Below are 22910 nucleotides of genomic sequence, written 5' to 3'. Positions count from 1 at the left end.
AGCTTTACAAGACATTGACCTTGAAATGCTGTTATCCAGCATCATTTTGCAGGACGTCTGCTTACTGCACGTCACTGTGTCAGTGCAAACCAGCCAACGACACTGGCTTAATAGCTCTGTGGGAAAGCTGCCACAAACATAGCAGTTCTCACCCAGGATGCAGTGATGTCTGTCCCCCTGCTGCTAGCGCTCTGTGCTCCACAATCACACTTGATACTCACCAATGAAATCAGAATCCTATCCCTGAAGACTTTTAAAGTGTTTTTCTTTTGAGTTTCGAGAAGTCTTAATTCAATCTGAAGGGACATGGTAAAGGTTTATCATCTTGCTCACATAATGTGAGTCACTTTGAGATTATATAAATGAATCAGATACAGACACTACTCTCAAGGAGTTTAGAGGCCAGTAAAAGAGGTAAGACAAGCACATGAATGACTAACGGGACTTTCCTGGCGGTCCAGTGGTTTAAGACTTCGCCTTCCAATACAGGGGGTATGGATACAATCCCTGGTTGGAGAGCTAAGACCTACCTGCCCTGGGGCCAAAAAACCAAAACATAAAACAGAAGCAATATTGTAACAAATTCAATGATGACTTTTAAAAAACATGCTCCCCTTTAAAAAAATAAAATCACAAGATATGTCAGATGAGTCATTTGAAAGGGAAACACACAACACAGTGGAAATGCTTTACCAAACCTGTGGGCTTGAGGAAACACTTTTTACCCCCTCACTCTCCTGCCTGAAGATCAGCCTCTTCACACCAACTTAAAGAAAGAAAGAAAGTGAAGTCGCTCAGTAGTGTCTGACTCTTTGCAACCCCATGGACTGCAGCCTACCAGGCTCCTCCATCCATGGGATTTTCCAGGCAAGAGTACTGGAGTGGGGTGCCGTGGCCTTCTCCAGGAGATCTTCCCAACCCAGGGATTGAACCCAGGTCTCCCACACTGTAGGCAGACGCTTTACCATCTGAGCCACCAGGGACTACACCAACTTAAGATGGACACAATTTCCATACCAAAATGATACCCAGGAGTTTAGGCTAAGAGGTCAGCATAAGTGAAGGTACAAAATAGGGAAGCAGAGATAATGCAAAGGGAGAACATGGCAGTGTGGGAGCAGCAGCAAGGGTCTACGTGCTCCCGCACAGAACCTTGCCTGCTCTGAGGCCCCCGACACATACTTCTACCATCTTCATGGTTTGTCTATGACTTGGTTTTCTCCTCACTAGACCCTGAATAACTTCTGGCCAGGAAATATACTTTTTCTCAAAAGTGTTTAAAAACCAAACATCTAGTACAGAATCTGCCACATAGTAAGTACTTAATAAATAATCAGTAAATACATTTTAAAAGACAGATTATTCCCATGTTTCAAGCACAGGTGAGGAGAGACAATAGTGTTAGTGAAACAAAACTGAGTTCTGCAGATAGAATACATATATTCACTTCTGTACCCTCCCAAAACCCACATGAAACAGGAGTAAAGATAATTTTTCTCTCTAGGCATATTTTGAATACTCTCTTGTAAAATTAAACATTATTTAAAAACATTAAAAAAAGAACGGGTACACTTAAAAATATGATAGCAGAAATTTAAAACAAAATAGAAGGAGATGAAAATAAAGCTAAATAAATTTTCCAAGAAGTAGGACGAATGGATAAGGGGAGAAAAATAAGAAAACATCCCAAACAGACATTCTAGAAAAAGAAACTAGATGAGAATAAATCAAATGATTAAAGAAAACCTCCAGAACTGAAGGACATGAATTTCCAGATTGAAAGAGGCTACCAAGTGCCAAGAACAATAAACAGAGACAAACCCACACCAAGGCATACTGTCATGAAAGTTCTAAAAAGAGAAACACTGGGAATTTTATAAAGATCTTAAAAGTTTCGAGACCAAGAAAATAGATCACATACGAATCAGAATGTCTTCAAATATCAAGAGAAACTATGGGAGTTCAAAGACAAGGGAACAATGTCTCCAAAATTCTAAGAAAAAAATTATTTCCTTCTATATGCAATCAAAAATATCAATTAAATATGAAGCTAGAATAAAGGCACTTTTAGACAGATATGGTCTCAAAAATTTCCTCTCAGATTCTTTCTTAGAAAGTTAGGGGAGATTTTCCACCACACTGAGAATAAACCAATAAATTCAGGAAACAAGGGTTTCAACTCAAGAGAAAAGCAGGAGGATCCCAGGATGGCAGCTGAACACTGGGGATAAATAGTATCACCAGTCACAATGGAACAAGACAGATGCCTCCAAGAAAGTTATTTCTAAGAAAAGAAAATGTCAAATCAAAAAAACTGAATTATTTAAGAGAAACCTAGACAAGGGATAGCTTGAAGATGGATGAGTGATTATGTACATTAAAAAAAATAAGCAAAGGAAAACACAAAACGACACTGTTAACTGTGCAACACATTTAATCCCAAAGAGAACAAAGTATTGTATGAGAAAGGAGGGGGGAAAAATCGTCATATACTACATGGCCCAACTGTCATCAGTCAGGATGATGTAAATCCTGAACACTGATCTAATCAAAACCATGAAAACATACAGGAACCATAAAAAGTAGGTAAGTCTGGGGAAGAAAAAATGAAGAGTTCAGTTTGGAGCACAGTGAGTTTGAGGTACAGTGTTTTATTTAAGTGACAGCAAACGAGCAGACAGGTAAAAATGCAGGACATAGGCACGTAAGAGAAACGAGGGCTGGACAGAACACGTGTGAAACACACTCACATGAGAAAGGAGATAAAGCCATGAGGCTGGCTGACATGGAACAGAAAAAAGGTGATGGAGGTGGCAGTCAAGACTAGATGCTTGAGGAACGGCCATACTTTAATGGGAAGGAAAAAGTTAAAGAAGGGGTAAGAGAGACAGGCTTCCCTGGTGGCTCTGACGGTAAAGGATCCGCCTGCAATGCAGGAGACCTGGGTTTGATTCCTGGGTTGGGAAGATCCCCTGGAGGAGGGCATAGCAACCCAGTATTCTTACCTGGAGAATCCACATGGACAGAGGAGCCCGGCGGGCTACAGTCCACAGGGTCACAGAGTCAGACACAACTAAGCAACTAAGCACAGCACAGCAAGAAAGACAGGAGAAGAAAGAAGAAAACAATGATGTCAAATGAGGAGTTTCAAAAAGGAAACACAGAAAAAAAAAAAAAAAGGAAACACAGGTGGTCAACAGGAGTGTGGTAACAAAGGGAAAGAATAAAAATTGGATAAAGAAAAATACTGGATCCCACACTCTTCCAAAGAGCATTAGATTTTACATCAAAAAGAATGAAAATGAAATAAAACTGGATTTTACTCTTCAAGGGAATACGTAGAAGACAGACCAGGCTGAAAAAGGGTTAGCAGTGAACAAGTAGATAGGAAGTGGAGGCAAGTATAGGTGATTTAAAGGTCTAGTCAGAAAGAAAAACTGAATGTTTCAGAGGATAACACAATCAAGAAGAACCAAAGGGGTTTCACTTTTTTTGCTTTTATAATGCTTAGGAATGCCCAAGAACATCTGTAAACTGTGGAAAGGGGTTCAAAAAAAAAGAAAAACTGAAAATGCAATAAAGAAATAACCAATGGGGCAAGGTGTCAGAGGAAGAAGGAAAAAAGAAACAGTAGGCACAAGCAGAGGACTTCCTGAGCATGGAGTGAGAGAAAAGAAGTGCAGTAGAGCCTTTTACTTCCCAGGTGGCACTAGAGGTAAAGAACCCTCCTGCCAATGCAAAAGACATAAGAGACACAGGTTCGATCCCTGGGTTGGGGAAGATCCCCTGAAAGAGGGAATGGCACTCCAGTATTCCATGGCACTCCAACCCACTCCAGTATTTTTGCCTGGAGATTCCTATGGACAGAGGAGCCTGGCAAGCTATGGACCATAGGGTCACAAAGAGTCAGACACAACTGAAGCATCTTAGTGCGTAGCATGTAGAGTCTTTTACGACAATTTCTGAGGGAGCTCATGATGGGTAACTCTTGGGTGGTGTCAACCTTCTGAATAGGTATGAGGTAAAGTTATCTCCATAGAATGAAAGAGATATAGTGACAGGGTTGGGGGCTTAAGAACAACAAAAAAGGTTTGGAACAGGCACTATGGTGAATTCAATTCAGGGAACAAACCATTACCTGGCAGCAAAGAAGGCCTAGTTGAATTGTACAAATTGAAATTGTTTAACAGATAAATGGCCTGGTTTCACAACTTTCTTCAACATTAAGTAACTTAATAATGGAATCTTTCGAGAACTTAGAATTAGCAATGGAGATAAAAGGAGAACCTGCCTTGAGACATAAAATGCTTTCTAAAGTCATTCTCTAAGTAAAAATCAAAAACTTATAGGACTGAAAGAATCTTTCAGAAGAATGTTGCCTTCACCGGACCTCTGAAAAACCTCCTCTGACATGATCATCCCAAAGACGACACAGATATTTGGTATTTACAGAGAACATTTCACAGAGGCCAAATCCATTTACCTGAATGCTCTTAGAATGCTCCCAACATCTACTAAATGCTAGGAAACTCTATAAAGTAACATTCTACCCAGAAAATCCCTAGATGCCCTGAAGTAATCTATACAAAAATGAGATATCCTCAGTCAACAAAGAGAGGTTAAAGATTCAACCAAAGGATAAGCATCAAGAGAGTTTAGCTTGCTGTAAACTTAAAAGTCACCTAGCAGCATTAACAAATCTCTAGAGATTCTAACAAGCAAAACAGAGCCTGGTGGGTTCAAGTATTTCCCTGGAAGAGCGACATGCCAAGAAAATTTACTGAGCACATGTTTTGAGTACAACTGTGTACAATGAACTTCAGAGAGTTACAACAAGATGACAAGGTCTCTGCAGGTCATAAACCTATATTTAACCTTATCAAAGAAACAGAAGACGTATGAAAAATGACTGAACTGAACCATACAACAAATTTGTAAGTGGAGGGCTCCCCTGGTGGCTCAGTGGTGAAGAAACCCCCTGCCAATGCAGGAGACATGGGTTCAATCCCTAGTCCAGGAAGATCCCACGTGCCACAGAGCAGCTAAGCCTATGGGCTACAAGTACTGAGCCTATGCTCTAGATCCTGGGAACCACGACTACTGAGCCCATGTGCCGCAATTACTGAAGCCTGTATGCCTAGAGCCCATGCTCCGCAACAAGAGAAGCCACCGCAATGAGAAGCCTGCACACTGCAACTAGAGAGTAGCCGCCACTCAACACAGCTAGAGAAAAAGCCCATGCAGCAATGATGACCCAACACAGCCAAACTTTAAAAATAATTTTTTTTTAATTTACAAGTGGAAATCAGAAGATCAAGTAGTTTCCATCTATACATACAGATACAGGTAGATAGATATGTTTATATATTCTCACAACCAGATGGATGGATGTTATAAGAGAACACTTTCTGAAGAAGGCTTTTCATTTACTGTTTAAATTTATAAAGTTGAGGGTCATTAAAAACTATAGACAAGTAAATTGGAGGCAAAAAAAAAAAAAAATTCCAAAAAAGACTAATGAAACACATATATAGGGACAGTAGCTGAAATAAGCGCCCAAAATTATCTTGCCCAGAAGTGACAATTAATATATTGAATAAGAACAGAGATAAGAATGATGAAGGTGAAGAGCCTTAGAGGTGTGTCTGATGAGCCTGGGTTTATAAAATTTAGAACTTGGTACTTTCATGTTCCAGCTAAAAAAGGCAAGATGAAAATAGAGGTAGAGAGTTCATCTAGCAGCTATGTACTGGGATAAAGAGAGATGGAAATATACCGTAGAAGGTTGCTATGAGACAGGAGGGTCTGACACCATGAATCAGAGCAAACACTACAGCATGGGAGGGAGATGAGGAAGTCAAAGGACTGGATTCAACACGAAAGAAGACCAGAATAACAGCAGAGACAGGAAATAGCAAAGAAAGTGGCACTGGGATCTTATTGAGAAGGTGGAGATTTTAAAAATTTAGTTTTTTTAAACACTATAAATTTCCGGAGGCTGAATACTTTTTTTTCCCCTAGCTCTGACTCCCCCTCCATGATTTCTCAAGAACAGGAATATAGAAACATAAAAAGCAGAATAAGTGAATGATAAATAAAATCAAGAACTTTACAAACTTGACAGCATAAAGCTCAAAAGGTTTTACAAATCATAAATTAAATATAGTGCTTAAAAATTAAAGAACTTGGGCTTCCCTGGTGGCTCAGTGGTAAAGAATCCACCTACCAATGCAGGAGATGAGGTTTCAATCCTTGATCCTGGAAGATCCCACATGCTGTGGAGCAACTAAGCCCATGTGCCACAACTACTAAGCCTGTGCTCTAGAGTCCAAGAGCTGCGACTACTGAATTCCCCATGGCCTAGAACCCACGCTCTAAGAAGAGAAGAAAAGCCACTGCAATGAGAAGCCCACGCACCCCAACTACAGAGTAGCCTCCACTTGCTAAAACTAGAGAAAAGTCCAACGAGCAACAAAGACCCAACACAGCCAAAAATAAATATTAATAAATAAATGCATTTCTAAAAAAACTAAAGAATTTCAATTACATGAACTTTTAAGCATAGGGTAGCAAACCATTAATAAACAATCATTATGACAAGGAATTACAGTTACATTAAAAATGCTCCTGGATGGTGAAGGAAGCAGCTTTCTGTAGCAATGGGAAAAACAGAAACCTGTTTCCATAACCCAAGTATTAAATAATACAGTTATGCAAAAACCACTTTAACAATGAACAAAAGCATACCTTTAATGTTCCATCAGCTGAACAACTGGCCAAAACCTGATCATCTGGTGAAAATCTGCAGTGACTGACCGAATTTGTATGGCCAAACATGGTATTTCGACATTCTTCTTGATTCAGATCCCAGAGCTATTTGAGAAAGAAAAAAAGATAACTGAAAAATTACCACTGAATGGGGAAAAATTAGAAATCATGTAAAGTTCTTCCTTCCCTCCCAATTAAGCTTTTCCAGTTATAGGAATATGTTCACTTTAGTTTGACAAAGGTGTCAAACATAGAGGTGAGCATGGGATTAACAAGTAATGGGGCGGCCCTTAGATCAGCACCTAAATCTAAGGGACTTGAAGACTTACTTAGGCTTTCCTCTGAGCACTAAACTAGCCATTGCTTATTTTTAACAAAGCAGTTTGATTTTTTTTTTATTCAGCTCTATAATAAGTGATATGTAAAATAAATTACATTTTATTTGTAATTTTTTAAGATGCTAAGTTATCCAACTCTATAAACGGTCATTGCTAAGATTTCCCAACACAAACCTTGAGTCTCCTAACTAGGCTAAAATCTATTAACACTCTAAAAAATGATTCAAAAATATAATGACTGTAAAGATAGATATAGATTCATTTGACAGCAAACATAATGGATCAGAATAGCAAGTTAACAACCATTCCTGGAAGCAGTCAACCAAATCCAGAATGTGGGACATTCCACAGGAAAACTGACTCAATTTCTCTAACAAATCAGTGGCATAAAAAAAGAGGTAGCAGGAAGGAGAATGTTTATAGAACAAAAGTGTCTTAAGAGACTTATCAACCAAATGCCACTCGAAGTTTGGATTCTGACTGGAGGAGGTTGCCATCTCCTTCTCCAGGGAATCTTCTCAACCCAGGAATCGAACCTACATTTCTTATATCTCCAGCACTGGAAGGCAGATTCTTTACCACTAGCACCACCTTGGGAAGCCCAAATCTATGGTATAAAGATGTTTTGAGACTAATAAGAAAAAATGAATATGGACCAAGTATGCTATGAAATTGTTTATTATGCTAGGTATGATAATGACATGCTATTTATGTTTTATACCTGAGAGATACATGCCAAAGTATATATCCCATCATTCTGAGTGAAATGATGGGATTTGCTATAAAATGCTTAGTCCAAAAAAAAATGGGAGGTGGTAGGGGAATAAAATATGATTGGCAAAATGCTGATAATTGTTGGAGCTAGGCAAAGGACACCACGGGGTTCATGATTATTCTTTCTCCTCTGGGGTATGTTTGAAAAGTATAAAAAATGTAAACAAAAGGCAACAGTCATCTCTGGTGATTTATGCTACCTAGGTTAAACAAAGGAGAAATCCTTTATCTCCCAAAATTAATTTTGGTAAAAATCCTTTGGGAATAATAAGTGAGGTTAAGTTCTGATCTTTATGTCCATCTCCATTTTGGGCTCCTTTAATCCCAGTCCTAGATAAACCCAAATCTGCAGATAACACAAGTTACATGGGGACAACTTCAGATTTACATCTTTTCATTGACTTCTCTCAGTTCAAAAAGCACAAGAAGTAAGTTCTGACATACCTAATGGAAATGCAGGTGTGGAATGACAGGTTTTAAAGTAAAACTTGTCCTAAATTAAAATGGTTGACCAACCAATAACCACTTCCCACATCTTAAGAGAATTTTGTCTATATTTAAAAAAAGGAAATATGAACTTCCTCATCCTACAAAATGTTAAAAGGAAATGTCAAAAGTTATTCACAGATATTTGTTGTATATCTATCCCAAACAATTTTTCATCTTGAGAAGCAATAATTTTAATTAAGTCAGAGAAAGACAAATACTGTATGATATCACTTATAAGCGGAATCTAAGAAATACAACAAACTAGTGAATATAACAAAAAAGAAACAGACTACAGATACAGAGAGCAAGCTAGTGGTTACCAGTGGGGAGAAGGAAGGGAGGGCAAGATAATGGCAGGGAATTAAGAGGTACAAACTATCACGTATAAAATAAGCCATAAGGATGTCCTGTGCAACACAGTTTTCTCTATAGGAAAACTACAGGCCCTCACTCTGTGATTATGAGCTGTAGTAACCATGCACACCTAGAACTAAGGATACCCATATTTCCTGCCACACAGATAGAATATGCCTGAATCAACACAATGGGAAACAGGATCCAGAGATGGAGGAGTTTAAGAGCCTAAGAATGTAGTTTAGGCATCTGGAATCAGTTATGCCTGAAGACAGGCTCCTTCCAAACTTTCCAGTTTCAAGACCCGGTAATATCCTTTTTGCTGTTGTTGCTTAAGCTAACAGGCAAGTTTCTATCCCTATAACCAAAAGATCCTTGATTAACACAATATATGAAAAAAAATCAAAGGAGATGTTCTGATGTATCTATCAAATTTATCTACATGATTCTCATTCACACTTACTTTAAGGAAGTAGTCATTTGAACCAGTCGCTAAGAGAAGGTGATTACTGTTGTTGGTGAAGTGGCAGCAATTGACTTGCTCTGAGTGCTCATCATAGATACGCACTAGTTCCCCAGTCATTGAATTCCAAATCTGAAGAGAATAAAGAGAATAAAGTTTACAAGAACCTTATTTTCAAAGGGAAAATAGAGAAGCAAAACAATGTTATCCATCCTGTGTGCCAGGTTTTCCCAGTCAGACATGTGCTAATGAATACCTCCCCCTTCCCTAAAATGTCAGCATTTTGCTACAATTTTTTCTTTTTAATTACCTGCAAGTAACGCAAAACATTACATTTTTCAAGGGCAAGATTTCACCGTTCAAATGAATGACAGCAGGCAGAAAAGTGTTATAAAGGAGATGGGATAATGGACTTCAGATCAGAAAAATTAATCACAGCCAGCCCAAGGCCCAGCTCTACCATTTTTAAATTGGGTGTACCTAGTCAAGTCCTTAATTTACCTGCATCTCAGCTCCCTACTCTGTAAAATGGGGATATTTGCACCTGTCTTCCACAATTCATGGTGTTGATGACAAAGAACTTGACAAGTGTTCTGCTGACTTCAAGGTACCAATAAATAAGTAAAGGCAGATAAGTCAGTGGGAAAAAAAAATAAAGGCTTTAGAGTCTCAAGGAAACCTAGCTTTCAATCCTGGTTCCACTTGGTATTAGTTAATATGAGCCTGGGCAAGTGACTTCATCTCTGAACTTGTTTCCTCATCTGTAAAATGGGATCAACACTTATCAAGATGTAGTGAGAAAAGGATAATGTAATATGCTGCTGCTGCTGCTAAGTTGCTTCAGTCGTGTCCGACTCTGTACGACCCCATAGACGGCAGCCCAACAGGCTCCCCCGTCCCTGGGATTCTCCAGGCAAGAACACTGGAGTGGGTAGCCATTTCCTTCTCCAATGCATTAAAGTGAAAAGGGAAAGTGAAGTCGCTCAGTCATGTCCGACTCTTCGCGACCCCATGGACTGCAGCCTACCAGGCTCCTCCATCCATGGGATTTTCCAGGCAAGAGTACTGGAGTGGGGTGACTCGCCTTTTCCAAATGTAATATGAGTAAGTATATATACAAAGCCTCATGCAGTGTTAAGTTCTCAAGTAGTCTTCTTCATGGTTACTATGAAAATAATCTGTTCCACTGAAGAAACAAAAGAAATAAATTACCTAGTGATTCTTTACAGGGCTTTGGACTGTTAGAGGTACTAATGTGCCTTCCACAGCATTTTGTTTTATCCTCTCAAAGCACTCCCCAGATGTCCAAAGAGTTTATTTCAAAATTCTTCAATAAGTATTTCAGCCTCTTGCTTTAAATTTCTTACAAACAGAAACTTGAGCCACATAGCTCTGGAACAGCACAGAATGGCCAACTCCAAGTCTGACTCAGAATAGAGGCTACAAAGTAAACTAACTGGTTGGTTGTAAAGCCATCATAGAAAGTCCAATCTATCAAGAAGTAGATTTTTCCTGGACACGCCAAGGTCCTCAAGTAGGTGCAAACTTCAGGAAAACTTTCAAGTCAGTTTCATGCTCCCAGGCCAACTAAGGCCCACCCAACCTATCCAGATTCAGCACTCCACACCCCTTTTGGAAAAAAGCCTACAATAATGATTTCCCTCCATTTATCAAATAAAGCATTCCTCTAGACTTCAGGTTCTCTTAAATTCCACATAAATGCTCTGGCTTAAAGCCAAATTTAGGAATAAGAGACAAAAAAAATAATCAGTTCAGTTTATTCGCTCAGTTGTGTCCGACTCTTTACGACCCCATAATCACAGCACGCCAGGCCTCCCTGTCCATCACCAACTCCCGAAGCCTACCCAAACTCATGTCCATCGAGTCGGTGATGCCATCCAGCCATCTCATCCTGTCGTCCCCTTCTCTTCCTGCCCCCAATCCCTCCCAGCATCAGGGTCTTTTCCAGTGAGTCAACTCTTCGCATGAGGTGGCCAAAGTATTGGAGTTTCAGCTTCAGCATCAGTCCTTCCAATGAATACCCAGGACTGATCTCCTTTAGGATGGACTGGTTGGATCTCCTTGCAGTCCAAGGGACTCTCAAGAGTCTTCTGAAACACCACAGTTCAAAAGCATCAATTCTTCGGCACTCAGCTTTCTTCACAGTCCAACTCTCACATCCATACATGACCACTGGAAAAACCATAGCCTTGACTAGACGGACCTTTGTTGACAAAGTGATGTCTCTGCTTTTTAATATGCTGTCTAGGTTGGTCATAACTTTCCTTCCAAGGACTAAGGGTCTTTTAATTTCATGGCTGAAATCACCATCTGCAGTGATTTTGGAGCCCAGAAAAATAAAGTCTGACACTGTTTCCCCATCTATTTGCCATGATCTTAGTTTTCTGAATGTTGAGCTTTAAGCCAACTTTTTCACTCTCCTCTTTCATTTTTATCAAGAGGCTTTTTAGTTCCTCTTCACTTTCTGACATAAGGGTTGTGTCGTCTGCATATCTGAGGTTATTGATATTTCTCCCGGCAATCTTGATTCCAGCTTGTGCTTCTTCCAGCCCAGCATTTCTCATGATGTACTCTTCATATAAGTTAAGTAAGCAGGGTGACAATATACAGCCTTGACGTACTCCTTTTCCTATTTGGAACCAGTCTGTTGTTCCATGTCCAGTTCTAACTGTTGCTTCCTAACCTGCATATAGGTTTCTCAAGAGGCAGGTCAGGTGGTCTGGTATTCCCATCTCTTTAAGAATTTTCCACGGTTTATAGTGATAATTAAAGGTAAAAATCAATAGGTTTTATTTTCTCTATTTACTTTGTAGACTGTTAGTATGTTTATTCATCTAGTTTTGCACTGAATACAAGACAGTTCATAAAGATAAAAAATCTGGGTTGCATTTCACAGATTATATATTTTACAACAAGAGTCAACTCAGATAATAATTTTGTGCAACAACACTTCCGATCACAATACACTCAGAGATTTCAACTGATATTTAACCCACAAACTTATCAATAAATGGCCAGCAAATTCATTAATTTGAAATTGTTTTTTCCAGCTGTCTGATAAATATCATGGGCTGATCAACCTAAGCATTTTTGCTGGTGCTTATAAATAAAAAAATTTTAGACAGCATTAATTTATAATGGATAAAAACTGGTTGGCCTCAAGTTAGTAGATCAACAGGCAAGAGTCCTTTAACCCAACTTATTCTAGTCCCTCAATAACAGAAAAAGAAAATGAATTTTATGGTGGTTACAACTCAAGAGGAAAATAGTTCCATACCTTCACTTTTTTATCCACTGAGCAGGTTGCTATAAATTTGTCATCTGCAGAGAATGCACAGCAAAGCACTTCATCCTCATGAGCCTTGATTTCTAGAAGTTTCTCTCCTGTTTCAGCTTTGAATACCTATACACACAACAATAAGATCTTTTTACTATAACTGCTTACCCATGGGTCATCATTGAATAAATATTTCTTTAAAAGATCTTAAACACTATTATTTTGCAAGAGAAGTGAACCTTGGCAATATCAATCCAAAAAAATCAAAATTTGTCAGAATTCATATGCCTTAACATAAAAAAGAAAATTGTCTCTTGTTAAATGCTTATAACATCAATAAAAAGAACTGACAGGATAGCTTCGGTTCTTGAAAACAGCTTAGCAAATTCTTAACAATCAACAGAAAACAAATCATTCAATATGCTTTCTGTGGCTCAAAAGCCAAATTAATACACGTGGTAATCAAGTACACATATAGAAGTAAGGTTTACAATCACAGCCTTGCAAGCTTAATTTTTTAAAAAATATTATTTATTTGGCTGCATCAGGTCTTACTTGCGGCATGTAGGATCTTTTTTAGTTGTAGCACATGAACTCTTAGTTGCAGCACGTGGAATCTAGTTCCCCAACCAGGGATCGAACCTGGGCCCCCTGAGCTGGGAATGTGGAGTCTTAGCCACTAGACCACCAGGGAAGTCCTTTGTAATCTTAAATTTAAGTGTTTTAAAACTAATTTTTGTTTCCTTCAAAATCAAAATGTTCAATACCAATTTAAAGAAAAGCACTCAATCATACTGTCTGAAAACAAATGAGAAATTAAAGAAAGCACCTTCAAGCACCTTAGGAAATAGTCTAGTCCGACTCCTATTTACAGTCAGAAATTTTCCCAAGCCTGTGATAAAACAGGTATTTGATTTAATCAGCATTTTTTAATCAGAGCCCTGTTCACTACACTGTGACATCCTTCTGTCCTTTAACCAAATGATCATTTCCTCATTACCCTTAGCTGGCACATGGGTGACAGTAACTGAATGCTAAGGTAAAAGGTCCTTCTACAACACTTGGCAAGTTTAGAATTATGAAAACACACCACCGTATCTTTTAAATCTATAGAGAAATCTTTCATAAGATGTTCAAGAGATCTGAACGTTCCTCTACTCCTAATGTGTAATTTTCTTGAGTTTCAGAATTGAAATATACTCTAATATGCACACAGGAATTCCCTGGCACTCTAATGGTTAGGACTCGGCACTTTGACTGCTAGGGCCCAGGTTCAATTCTTGGTTGAGGAACTAAGATCCCACAAGCCATGTGGCATGGCCAAAAAAGAAAAAAAAAAACATACACCCAGTATTAGGTACATGACTCAATTTTTCTTAAGAGAGAGGTTTACCTGTAAAGTTTTATCAGCTCCACAAGACGCTATTCTTTGACCATCTTCAGAAAAGCAAGCATGGTAAACAGCATCTGTATGGGGGCGGACAACCAAGCGGGAGAGGTTCTTCATGTTTTTTTTGTTTCTAAATATAAGGAAAAATTGAACAGAAACCAAATAAAAGTAATCATTTTCTTTCCATAATAAACTCTTTTAACACAGTTATGCTCCAAAAAATACAAAACTCTTACATTACCAACATGTAAATGACAGCAGAAATCACCTGAAGTAAAAAAGCATAACAGAAAGCAGCATTTTAAGATAAAAGTTACCCTGTATCAAGCAACCTATCATGTATTATAAATATCTAGTTAATCAAATACCCGTCATTTTTTATTTTCCTCTGATACATTAATAACAACATGTGCAGAGAAAACATCATGAAAGGAAAAACCTCAAAAAAATCTCCATCCTCTTTAAAAGGAAAGAGTTATACCAAAATGAAGCTCATTCCCTAACTAAAATATGACATTACACCCACCATTATGATGTGCACTTTAAAACTGCTCTTCTCTAATAATTCCAATATAGAGGGAAAAAATGTCATTTTCTTTGTATCTTAATCTACTAAATACTACTCCACTACTATATGTATTACTTTACAGGGCTAAAGGATAATGGAATGGAATGCACATACTTAAAATGGGGAAAGCATCAGAACAGTGTCTGAATTACACACACACATACACACACCCCAGTTACTATGAATAAGTATGTTAAATGGTATCATCTTAAATGTCAAAGGTTAGGAGTCAGACAAACCTAAAAGGCCACCCTAGTTCTACTACTCATTGGATGTGTAAATGCACACAAATAACGTAAGCTAGTAAGTTTCCTTTTCCTCATATGTAAATGTAAGTAATGATACCTATTCTAAGCAAGTGTCACACACAAAATAGACCAAAGGAAAAAAGGGAACACAAAGGTAAATCAGACTTAAATCTTGCCTGCTGCTGCTGCTAAGTCACTTCAGTCGTGTCCGACTGACTCTGTGGGACCCCATAGATGGCAGCCCACCAGGCTCCTCTGTCCCTGGGATTCTCCAGGCAAGAACACTGGAGTGGGTCGCCATTTCCTTCTCCAATGCATGAAAGTGAAAAGTGAAAGTGAACTTGCTCAGTCGTGTCCGACTCTCAGCGACCCCATGGACCGCACCGCTCCTCCATCCATGGGATTTTCCAGGCAAGAGTACTGGAGTGGGGTGCCATCGCCTTCTCCGAAACTTCACTAGAAGTGATAAAAAACAAGCTACAAGAACTAGAGTGATGAGAATCCAGAGGATAAACAGGTAAGTTACCAGCAAAGTTTAGAGAATAAGATTAAGAAACTACTTTCCACTATCTACTCAATTTCTCAAAATTCGGAAACTGACCAGTCACAATGATGCACATATAGCCAAAAGGTATTAAATAACAAATGAATCTATGAATAAATGATTTCTTTGAAAGCTGAAACTCAGTTAAATTAAGTTTATATGAACCTAAATTTTCTACAGAAAGAGCAGAAAAGCTTTCTAGTACTGAAAAATAAAGCTTCTTTGAACATGACCTGGTCAAACCCAGTTAAGGCTTACCCAGTGGCTTGGTAGTAAAGAACCCACCTGCCAATACATGAAACATGAGCTCTATACCTGACCCAGGAAGATCCCACATGCTGTGGAGCAACTAAGCCTGTGCAACACAATTACTGAGTTTAAGCTCTAGAGCCCCAGAGCCACAACAATTGAAGCCTGTGCACCCTAGAGCCTGTGCTCTGCATCAAGAAGCTACCACAATGAAAAGCCTGTACATTGCAACTAGAGAAAAGCCACGCAACTATGAAGACCCAGCACAACCAAAAATAATCAATTTATTAAAAAATACAGCTATAAAGGGAATTTCCTGGCAGTCCAGTGGTTGGGACTCCATGCTTCCACTGTAGGGGACACGGATTCCACCCTTGGTCAGGGAACTGGGATCTCACAAGCCAGAGAGCCAGAAAAAAAGAAAAAACAATGATACAGTTATGAATGACTAAGCATCAGAGGGCTGAAATACAACTGATGAAATGAGAAAAAAAAGAAAAAATAATAACAAACTCAACAATTCAAAAGAGAACAAGAACTAAATCTATGTCCATCTGATTATGAGACCAAGTATTACAATTCTATTTTAATCACTAAGACACAAATTCAACTGTATATATTATACCAACTATATAAACCAGGCAAAATACTAAATGCTATTTATTCTTAACAACAACTACTAATATTCATGGAGTACTTTCTAAGATCTAAGTACTGTTCTAAGCAACCTACAAATTTATGTTTACATATACACACACATTCATTTAATCCTCACAATAATGCTATGAAATAGTACCACTAGGCAAGAGACGCTGAGTAACCCTCTTCTAATAATACACAACTGAAAAACAGCACAAGCTGGGAGTCAAGCCCAGGCAACCTAGAGCCAGAGCCCGCCAGGCTCCTCTGTCCATGGACTTCTCCAAGCTAGAATACTGGTGTGGGTACTCTCCGACATAAACTATAGCAGGATCCTCTATGACCCACCTCCCAGAATATTAGAAATAAAAGCAAAAATAAACAAATGGGACCTAATTAAAATTAAAAACTTCTGCACAACAAAGGAAACTATAAGCGAGGTGAAAAGACAGCCTTCAGAATGGGAGGAAATAATAGCAAACAAAGCAACAAAGAATTAAAATATATATCTCATAATATCTCAATATATCTCAAAAATATACAAGCAACTCCTGCAGCTCAATTCCAGAAAAATAAAAGACCCAATCAAAAAGTGGGCCAAAGAACTAAACAGACATTTCTCCAAAGAAGACATACAGATGGCTAACAAACACATGAAAAGATGCTCAACATCACTCATTATCAGAGAAATGCAAATCAAAACCACTATGAGGTACCATTTCACACCACTCAGAATGGCTACTATCCAAAAGTCTACAAGCAATAATGCTGGAGAGGTGTGGAAAAAAGGGAACCCTCTTACACTGTTGGTGGGAATGCAAACTAGTACAGCCACTATGGAGAACAGTGTGGAGATTCCTTAAAAAACTGAAAATAGAACTGCCTTATGATCCAGCAATCCCCTTGCTGGGCATACAAACAGAGGAAACCAGAATCAAAAGAGACACGTGTACCCCAATGTTCATCACAGCAGTGTTTATAATAGCCAGGACTTGGAAGCAACCTAGATGTCCATCATCAGATGAATGGATAAGAAAGCTGTGGTACATATACACAATGGAGTATTACTTAGCCATTAAAAAGAATATATTTGAATCAGTTCTGATGAGGTGGCTGAAACTGGAGCCTGTTACACAGAGTGAAGTAAGTCAGAAAGAAAAACACCAATACAGTATACTAACGCATATATATGGAATTTAGAAAGAAGGTAAGGATAACCCTGTATGTGAGACAGCAAAAGAGACACAGATGTATAGAACAGTCTTTTGGACTCTGTGGGAGAGGGCAAGGGTGGGATGATATGGGAGAATGACATTGAAACATGTAAAATATCATATAGTGAAATGAATCACCAGTCCAGGTTTGATGTATATGATCCAGGGTGCTCGGGGCTGATGCACTGGGATGACCCAGAGGGATGGGATGGGGAGGGAGGTGGGAGGGGGATTCAGGGTGGGGAACACATGTACACTCACGGCAGATTCAAGTCAATGTATGGCAAAACCAATACAATATTGTAAAGTAAATTAATTAATCAATTAAAAAACACAAAAATCAGATCACTACAATTGTGGAAAATAAAACTGTCATTCTGTATAAAAAAAAAAAAGAATACTGGTGTGGGTAGCCATTCCTTTCTCCAGGGGATCTTCCTGACCCAGCGATCAACCCTGGTTCTCCTGCCTTGCAGATGGATTCTTTACCAGCTGAGCTACCAGGGAAGCCCAATAAGGGCTATATGCGAGGCAAAGTACTCATCACTTTATATCCAATATCTCATTTGAATCGTCACAAAAATAGAACTTATTTTAAAGGTTTGTTATCACTACTTGATGTATGAGAAAGGAAAGTAACCTGTAACTTGTTCAAAAATCACAAAACTCTTAAGGTTCCAGAACTGAGTTACAAACCTAGGTTTGTAGCTTCAAAAACAGTGCTCTTCGCTACTACAATGTATTACAGTAAGTAAAGCATTTATACCAATATTTAGGATGACTTGTCCAAAGTCAACTTATAGGCAAGCACCTATTTCAATGGACTCTTTGAAAATATACGGTTACTTTTCTAGAACTTTTCAACAAGAATGCTTATTAAAAGTTCCAGCCCTTTCTAGGAAGTAGTTAAATCTTCCTGGAGTGAATGTATTTGCTACCTGAGAAATAATGACATAGTCAGCGCTCTGCTCCCTCTGGTTTCTCTCCTAACCTACTTACACCCACTCCAGGTAAAGCATTCCGTTATCGACCTCCTGCTTGGCCTGCAGCTTAGCTTGCCGATAAACCTCTGAAGTTTCCAGTTCACAGAGGCCCAGTTGCACAATATTAGGAAATGGCTGTCGTCCAAGAAGATGTCCATTTAAAGATAAAAACTCCTGGAAATTCTCACAGTCTATACCATCCTATGAACAAAATGGAATTGCTTAGAAACATAACCAGAGCCAAGATCAGACATTTTTCTGTTTCTGTGATCTTGTCACTTTAAAGGCTTAAATATTCTCTATATGAGCTAAAATTAAATAGCCAACCATTAGGTAACAAATACACAGTGATCCTCTTCAGACTTTTAAACACAGGGTAAAAAAAAATCTCATTATCAAAATACTGCTCTAACACATTCTTTTTCCTAAAAAAAAAATTTTTGAAATCACTGAACACTTTACTTCCCAGCTTTCAAATCTCAATACTATCCACATTCCCAGTAGGAGAGTAGGCAAAATAATCAGACTAATCCAGATTAAAGTAAGGAAATTCTTGCTCTTCACCTCTTCTATTTTGCTCAATATTAAACCTAGAATTAAACGTATGTCCTTTAAGGACTTATTTTTAATATTAATATATACCTTTTCATCCAATATATGCCTGTATTCCACAAATTCATGAATCAGATGAGCAGGGCCTACAAGTTCCGTTTTTGCTTTAATCCAATCCAGGGAAAACATTAAAGCACACAGTTCCTTAAAAAAAAAAAAAAAAAGTAAGATCAGGAGCACTGTTAAAGAGATCAAAGCATTTTAAATCTGCCATCATTACCCTAACACTACTGAGAGAAACTTAGCAGATATCTAGAATTTAAGGACAAAAAGGAACATATCATTAATAATTCCAAAGAAACAGAAAATGAACCTCACAGCTTAACTCAAATTTCAGTTGGACCATTAAGACTTAACTATAAAACAAACTTCAAAAACCACCAGAAGATACAGATATTTACTATTTTTGTAACCCTGGGGTGAAGGAAATTTTCATACACATGACACCAAAACAAAGTATCAGAAAGAAAAATAGTGATGCATTTAACTACATATAAACTCCAATCTTCAATACATTAAAAATCAATATAAATAAAATTTAAGACAAAAAATAAAACAGGAAAATAATTTACAAATGTATAGTAGATGAGAACTTATTATCTTTTCTTATAAAAATTATAACAAGAAAAAGACAAACACTCCAATAGAAAAACAGGTAAAGGCAAAGGATGAGAGCCAACTCAAAATAAAAAAATACAAATGGTCATGAATCTCACCAATAATCAAAGGGAAACAACAAAGATTTACAATTTATTATTATCAGATTTTTAAAGACTAAAAGGAATGATAAGAATATTAGCTAGAATAAGACGAAATGGTCACTCTTGTACACTGCTGGCAGTGATGTAAATCAGAGCACTCTTCTAGAGGACCGTTTGGCAATCTACATTAAAATTCAAACTGTATACATCATCAACCCAGCATTACACTTATAAATGTGTCCTAAGAAAATAAGTCAGTTGAGTGTGCTTAAGTAATCTAACCATCCCCAAAGCAACTGACCAACCATAATATAGCTATACAATTAAATAGTATACAACTTTTAAAAATTATGTTTAAAAAATTAGTGGGACTTTCCTGGTGGTCCAGTGGCTAAGATTCTGCCTTCCCAATGCAGAGGGCCCCACTTCAATCCTTGATTGGAGAACTAGATCCTCCCACATGCCACAACTAAGACATTTCCATGCGGCAACTAAGACCCAGTACAGCCAAATAAAAAATTTTTAAGTATATAAAAAATGTTAGCTCGAAAGAAAATCATATCAGTCTATATTAACTGGCATAAAAAGATAACCATAAAATACAATTAAGTAGAAAAAATAAAATATAAGACTATATTCCTATCAAGATTCCATTCTGGTTTTAAACAACAGGTGTGTGTATCTGAGCAGCAAAATGATCTAGAAAACTACACACAAAAGCATTAGCAATGGTTGTGATCTTCATTTAATTTTTTCTTCAGTTTTCCAAAGAAAGTAAGCCACTATTCTTAAAAATCAAGGGAAAAAAAGGTTAAAAAAAAATGAAAGGAACTGAGTCCTATGACACTATCATACATATCAAATGTTTTTAAAAGGTGCATTGACCCAGTAATTTCACTTCAGGGCATTTCCAAAGGAAATAATACAGGTGTGAAGACAAACAAGAATTTCATTACATCATCATAAAGGGGGAAAAAAACTGAAAACAACCTAAATGTTCAATAACTACAGTCTAAGTAAATTAGAGCACAGATATTTATTGGAATACCATCATTCCAATGTTGATTATTAAACAAACTATTTTGCTAGGTGGAAAAAAACAGGCTACAATACACCATATTCATAATCAAGGGACAATATACCTTAGCATACAAAAATTATTCAAAGCACATATGTTTTCTAAAATGTTAACGTTTTGAATATGACTTCAAATATCATCTATGTGCTGATGATTCCCCAATTTTATCTTTATAACATAACTTTCCCCAGAGGTTCAGGTTGGTATACCCAACTATATGCTCAGTATTTTCAGTCAGATATCTTAATATGTACACCAGACTTAATATATTCCAAATGAATTCCTAATCTTCCCATTATCCCTGGAAAAATACTTGTTTGACCCACAGCTATTCCCATCTCAGTTCACGGCAACTCCAATCTTTCTACTGTACAAGCTTGAAGTTATCTTTGACTCCTCTTTCTCTTACGATACACATCAAATTCTCAGCAAATCATGATGATCCCAACACCAAAATCATCACTTCCTTTCTCCATGTAGGCTTTTTCCTTCTTCTGAGCACCTACTATCCCTTGACATAGTAGAAATCTATCTGTCCTGTATCAGTATCTCCCCAGCATGTAAGTTCAATGAGAGCAGGGACTTTGTGAAGTGGTAGAAGGAAATGGCAACCCTCTCCAGTACTCTTGCCTGGAGAATCCCTTGGACAGAGGAGCCTGGTGGGCTAAAGTCCATGGGGTCGCAAGAGTCAGATATGACTGAGCGACTCACACACACACACACACACACACAATGTTGTTCATAATGAAGAACAATACCAGTACACAACAGGCACTCCATAAACATTTACTGAATGAATACATTTTCCCAGCCTCCATTTCCTCTCAAAACTTAAAAACAAATCCGTATCACCCACAAAGATAGTTACTGGTATGAAGAGAGTTAATTTTTAGGAGGTTCACTTACTGCAGTTACTAAGGTACCTGCAGGTAAAAACAGTTAACAAAAACTAAATTACTTACATAGGGTATAACCCTACTTTTACTAGTGAAAGAAAATTCTCAACATAAGACAAAATAAAAGTCAGACCAAAGAAAATAATGTTTCTTAATGAGCCATCTTACTTTGTGCATATTAGCACTGGCCATGTGATAGGCCAGAAAACTGTACCAATACATGCAATCCTCCTGATCTGGTGAAAGAGAATATAGCTGGTGATGTCTCTGGAACTGAGTGACCATCTTCTTGTGGAGATCCTGAAACCCAAATTCAACATTTCAGAAGACAGAAGCAATTTCATACCCCAAGCATCACAGAATCCCCATCTTCCAAAGCTATTTAAGAATGTACAGGACTTCCCTGGTGGCACAGCAGATGGGAATCCACCTGCCAATGCAGGAAACATGGGTTAGATCCCTGGTCTGTGAAGAGTCCACATGCCACTGAGCAACTAAGCCCACGTGCCACAATTCCTGAGCCCTCGGCTCTAGAGTCGAAAGCTGTAACTACCAAGAAAAGGTACAGTGAATCTCCCCACAAGACACATATTAATTACAAAAGGAAAAAACAGTAACTTTACAGTGGAGAAACTTTAACCAGGTAATCAATGTTACTATCACTGATAAACCATTATCAACACCCTGGGTCTGATGCACTGACAAGGACACACAGCACCTCTGTAGCACCTTTACTGCCAAAAATATATAACCTTGCTCTAGTCAAGAAAAAACATGAGACAAACCCAAACTAAGGAACACTGTACAAAATAACTGGTGAGTACTCTTCCAAAGGGACCAGGGAAGAAAGCAAGCTGAGGCATTTTCCTAAATTTGAGTAAACTAAGGAAAGGACAATATATGTAATATGGGAAACAGAATTGAATCTGATCTACAAAAAGGACATTAATGGGAAAGCTGGCGAAATTCAAATAAAGTATCAGTTAACAGTTCTTTTCTTGTTCTTGTTAGTCGCTCAGTCATGTCCAATTCTGTGCGACCCCATGGACTGCAGCCCGCCAGGCTCCTCTGTCTGTGGAATTTCCCAGGCTAGAATACTGGAGTAGGTTGCCATTCCCATCTCCAGGGAAAGTAAGGCACAGTATTTAGTCAATGTTAATGTTCTGGCTTTGATAACTGTATTGCAGTTATTAAGATGTTAACATTGAGGGAAGCAAGGTAAAGGTATGTGCACAGAAACTATACTATTTTCTATACTAAAATTCTATAAGACTTATCTATAAGTATAAAATCGTTTCAAAATA

At 38.0% G+C, this 22910-nt stretch overlaps 1 protein-coding gene across 4 annotated transcripts in view; it reads right to left on the bottom strand.

The window, feature by feature from the left end:
• Positions 1–22910, bottom strand: part of APAF1 (apoptotic peptidase activating factor 1) — an 89956-nt gene that overhangs the window by 42902 nt on the left and 24144 nt on the right. For all 4 annotated transcript variants that reach the window (XM_070789590.1, XM_019961138.2, XM_070789589.1 and 1 more), the window contains 7 exons: positions 21775–21906; positions 18962–19075; positions 18336–18520; positions 13878–14004; positions 12485–12610; positions 9187–9318; positions 6748–6873 (listed from right to left, as the gene is read on the bottom strand). In XM_070789590.1, the coding sequence (XP_070645691.1) occupies positions 6748–6873; positions 9187–9318; positions 12485–12610; positions 13878–14004; positions 18336–18520; positions 18962–19075; positions 21775–21906 (942 nt within the window). The remainder of the gene's footprint in view (positions 1–6747; positions 6874–9186; positions 9319–12484; positions 12611–13877; positions 14005–18335; positions 18521–18961; positions 19076–21774; positions 21907–22910) is intronic.

The sequence above is a fragment of the Bos indicus genome, chromosome 5 (genome assembly GCF_029378745.1).
Source record: "Bos indicus isolate NIAB-ARS_2022 breed Sahiwal x Tharparkar chromosome 5, NIAB-ARS_B.indTharparkar_mat_pri_1.0, whole genome shotgun sequence".
NCBI lineage: Eukaryota > Metazoa > Chordata > Mammalia > Artiodactyla > Bovidae > Bos > Bos indicus.
The sequence above is the reverse complement of the archived record's forward strand: the minus strand, read 5'-3'. Positions and strand labels throughout refer to the sequence as shown.